Below are 4,932 nucleotides of genomic sequence, written 5' to 3'. Positions count from 1 at the left end.
AGGAGATCCAACCAGTTCATTCTAAAGGAGATCAGTCCTGGGTGTTCTTTGGAAGGACTGATGCTAAAGCTGAAACTCCAGTACTTTGGCCACCTCATGTGAAGAGTTGACTCACTGGAAAAGACTGATACTAGGAGGGACTGGGGGCAGGAGGAAGAGGGGACGACAGAGGATGAGATGGCTGGATGGCATCACTGAGTTGATGGATGTGAGTGTGAATGAACTCCGGGAGATAGTGATGGACAGGGAGGCCTGGCGTGCTGCAATTCATGGGGTCACAGAGTCAGACACGACTGAGCGACTGAACTGAACTGAACTCAATGTATTTGGAAAACAAAATATTTTAGGATGAAATCTCATACATTAAAATGGCTTTAAAATAGAGTAAACTTTTAAAAATTTAGTGAAATGACAACAAATAGATATTGTAGGAAAACCTTTGTGTGTTTCCCTTTTTTTAAAAATATTGCTTGATTGATTTGGGCTTCCAAAATGGCTCAGTGGTAAAGAATCCACCTGCAAAGAAGGAGACACAAAAGATGTGGGTTTGATATCTGGGTTGGAAAAACCCCTGGAGGAGTGCATGGCAACCCACTCCAGTATTCTTGCCTGGAGAATCCCAGGGACAGAGGAGCCTGGCGGGCTACAGTTCGTGGGGTTGCAAAGATTCGAACACGACTGAAGCAACTGATCTCATTTATTGATTTGGCTGCATCAGGTCTCAGTTGTGGTGTGTGGAACTTAGTTGCCCCACAGAATGTGGGATCTTAGTTTCTTGACCAGAGATTGAACCCGTATCATTGGAAGGTGACTGCTTGTCCACTGCACTACCAAGAAGTCCCCATTGTGTGTTTTCTACCAAAACTTCGAATATTTATTTTAGACCTAAATAAACAGTACCTTAAATTTCAAAGCTGACTAGAATATTGTTTTCATCATATTCCTTCTGTCCTTCTCATTTTTTCTTTCCATGAGAAGAAATGAAACAAAATTATGAGGCATATACCAGTCAGATTTTTCAAACTATATTTTTCTACTTCTGAGTACTTAGTAAATACATATTAAGTTGCATGTATTTCAAGTAGATCACATAAACTAAAATCACATGCAGTGAAATGTCTTTTAAAAATTTTTCTACAAGCTTACTTTCTGTTATATCAAAACAAATCTCATTATTCTAAGTTGAAAATTCACCCAGATTTTTCAGCTGTTCTGATTAACTTTTAGCAATTAGCTTGGCCTTATTCTCCATATATATTACCAATTGTCAGATAGTATTAAATTGATTGATATATGTTTTTAGACATTAAAATAAGTAGCCAGTTCTATAATTCTGGATTTATCATTTTTCTCGTTTAAAAATAAGTTTTAATAAAATATTTTTCTATGCTACAGCCTGAAGATATCAGCAATATTTAATTGTATTTACTTATCATAAACTTATTTAAAAATAGATATATAGCTTTTTATAAAAAATGTGTTGATGCTTTTGTGTGGGAAAATTTGCCTTATGAATCTAGAAAGTTTTGCTCTATTGCATAAAGTTGCCAAAATGATTTGTTTCACAATTACTCAGGATCACCATTCAGGACAGACATGGGACCTTATTTTTTTTCCCTAGAAGCATAAAAGCAACCTTATAGAAAGTATGTTAAAAGATTGGTACATATGAAATGATCTTAAAAAATTTAGGCTTAAGTCTTCAGTAATGTACATTTCCTAGTTCATTAATGCAGAAATACTGCACATAGATTTTAATCTCGGAGTTAATAATAAAAGCAATTTTCACTAAAAATATAAAAACTGTAATGGTAGAATCATGATATTGCATTTAGCTCTCCCACAAAAAGTCACTTTATTACTTTCTTTTGACACTTATTTTCATTCTGGGATTAATTTTACTATATAAGGGCTTCTTAACTATTCTATTAAAATTTCTATTCAGAAGCAATAATATCTAAGAGTGAATAATAGTCATGTAAATCATTATTTCATATTAATGTAAAAGATTTTGTAAGTTCTTATGAATTCTGCTGACATGCACAATTGTGAAAAGGTTATCTCTCCGTTCTACAGTGATATGCGCTGGAACAAAGGAACCATTCTAAAAGCATCAGTGGAGTACATCAAGTGGCTACAAAAAGAACAACAGAGAGCTCAAGAATTAGAACACAGACAGAAGAAATTAGAGCAGGCTAACAGGCGCCTTCTACTCCGCATTCAGGTTTTCATAAGAATGTTGCCATGAACCACATACCTTACATATGACTTACCCATCATCAGTTCTATTCATTGGTCTTGTTTCTTTTTTTCTTACTAACAATTGTTTTTTGCCTTCTCAAGGATAATTTTTATTGCCTTTTAGAAGTTCACAAATTAGACTGATTCAATTAGGTTTTGATTAGAAATCTAGGATCAAGCTGGCTTTAAAAATATATAAGGAATGACAATAACTAATTGCAAAATGCATAAAATAGAACCAATTTTATAAACACACAAATATTATCCCAGTCAAAAAATAATAGTAAATAGGATCTTTGTTTCTTTCGATAATATTGGACATTAAATTTTCCTCTCCCTCTTTTATTTGTTTAGTAACACTGCTATGGATTTTGTAGCCTTAAGGCATATTGTGCTAATTTATATTAAGTCACTCCTCATCTTCTTATGTGACACAAAATCTCAAAATATAGGTTTTCATAACTCTCAATAATTTTTTCTTTATATATGTGAACAAGCTTATTGCCAGGTAAAACACTTGTTTCCATAAAATGGTCTTATATTGAGAAATTAATCAGGAAGAATAACTGAAAGATTTCTACTATCTCCAAATAGTTGTCTTGTAGTCTGAGCCACTGTGAGACCATTATATGTCATGTATTCTTTTAACGAACAAATGGGGGAGGAATTTTTTAAGAAATCTGAGTATTTTCCTCAGGATTATTTTTCAGGCATTAGAAACATACCACACTCTGTTATTTGCAAAGAGTATTTCTAATTTATACTACTCTTCATGTTGAGTGCTTGTTAGATCTATTTCTGACTTACTGTCTAGAGTTGAGTTTACTATCAAAGTCATTATTTAACTATTCTTGTTTGATATTGCAGGAACTAGAAATACAGGCTCGTGCTCATGGTCTGCCAACCCTGGCTTCACTTGTCACAGTTGATTTAGGTGCTCACATCACCAAACAGACCCATCTAGAGCAGAATTCAGGAGACTATTGCCAACAATTGGTTCTGTCTCAGGGGACAAGCCCTGAACTCTGTGATCAAGCTATGGCCTTCTCCGATCCTTTGTCACACTTCACAGATTTATCATTTAGTGCAGCTTTGAAAGAGGAACAAAGATTGGATAACATGCTACTGGATGACACAGTATCTCCGTTTGGAACAGATCCTCTGCTATCTGCCATTTCTCCTGCAGTTTCTAAAGAGAGCAGTAGAAGAAGTAGCTTTAGCTCAGAAGATGGTGATGAGTTATAAAAAAATAAACAGGCTCAATTGATCAACTAGGAAGAAATTTTGTGCTGGTGCTATGCAATTACATTCTTGTTTCATATATTTCTCTCGCTTAATTTTTCTGAAGGGAATATATTGGTCATGAAACACTGATTGGTTAGAAACAGCAGAATTTACAGGAAGGACAAACACGGTGTTGAAGAATTATGGACAGAAAAAAAGTTTTTTTTTTTTTTCTCTTTGACCACTAAGTCCAGATCTACTTAAATTTTGTTTTTCTGGAAAGAGGTACAACATAAGAAATAGCTCTCTACTGATGTTTTAAAAGTAGTCACTTAATGATATGCTATTGGAACTAACAGACTGCAAGAATAAACCTTCTGAAACATACAAACGTTTTTTTCCTTTTGAAACATGCAAACGTTTTCTTACTTACTTCCGTCTTTTTCCTATTCAAGCTCTGACTACATTAGTTTTCAAGAATCAAGATCAACAATCTGGTGGTTCATTGCCTTTCTCCATTGTCTGGTGGATATGTTGTCTAAAGTTCAAGTCTTGTAAAGGAACTAAATAAAAGATAGATTATCTACCACTTATTATTGAAGAGTAAATCTATAATAAACTCTAGAATTTTCCACAATAAAACACAGAAAATTTATAAAAAACTGGATTCTAAAGACTCAAATTCCCTTTGTCAGTTCAATTACACAAATTCTAAAAGCTTCTTTGCATATTTATAGAGAAGACACACATGGTCCAGAAAAGGAACACATTGAATCTTTTCCTCAAGAATATTGTCTGGAATTGTATCAATCACTTCACACAAATATACTCCCCCAAACAGGTACAAAATGGAGAAAATATATGTTCTTTATTCCCCTTCATTCTTCTGATTTTCTAATCAGCATCTGAAATTACATATTAGATTGTTTTTGCTTCATCAAGAAGAGATATTGGATAATAAGTCTCAGCAAATAAAATATTGAAAGTCCACCTAAAGGACAGTTTGTTAATTTGTTAAATAACACTTATCACTGTTTCAAAAACTGGATTTAAATTAATTAGTTGACTCAGTGTTCCTTTGAATTCATGAAATATTGAAAATTGGATTGCCAACTGACAAAATAATTAGTAAAACAGGAAAGCTTTCTTATTACATTCAGCTCTGAGTAGAAGATATCTGCTATTCCTATAAGTACTTAAAGTACCTTATGATCTTTGTTAGCATTTAAGAACATTTATACCTATGGTGATTTACTCAATTTTTTTCTCTTCAGCTTCTTCAAAGCTTTGGGAATTGACTTACCAGGAATATTGCTCTGTTATTAGACCTGCATGAACAATCATCTGATCAATGAGCATTTAGGGAGAGATATTGAAAACTGCAATAAGTTTTATGAAAATATAGAACAGAAGAGCAAGATATGGTCTTACTCCTCAGGGAGTTAACGAGACTACATAAGAAACACA

The 4,932-nt window shown here is 33.6% G+C and overlaps 1 protein-coding gene across 4 annotated transcripts in view; it reads left to right on the top strand.

Moving 5' to 3' along the window:
• TFEC (transcription factor EC) overlaps positions 1-3,852 on the top strand; it is a 96,146-nt gene extending 92,294 nt beyond the window's left edge. For all 4 annotated transcript variants that reach the window (XM_010831201.1, XM_010831199.1, XM_010831202.1 and 1 more), the window contains 2 exons: positions 2,077-2,224; positions 3,109-3,852. In XM_010831201.1, coding sequence (XP_010829503.1) covers positions 2,077-2,224; positions 3,109-3,486 — 526 coding nt within the window. In that variant the 3' untranslated portion in view covers positions 3,487-3,852. The remainder of the gene's footprint in view (positions 1-2,076; positions 2,225-3,108) is intronic.
• The last annotated feature ends 1,080 nt before the right edge of the window (positions 3,853-4,932 follow it).

Source organism: Bison bison, unplaced genomic scaffold (assembly GCF_000754665.1).
Source record: "Bison bison bison isolate TAMUID 2011002044 unplaced genomic scaffold, Bison_UMD1.0 scf7180017864525, whole genome shotgun sequence".
NCBI classification, from domain to species: domain Eukaryota; kingdom Metazoa; phylum Chordata; class Mammalia; order Artiodactyla; family Bovidae; genus Bison; species Bison bison.
Note: the sequence above shows the minus strand (reverse complement) of the source record. Positions and strands in the feature narration are given on the sequence as shown.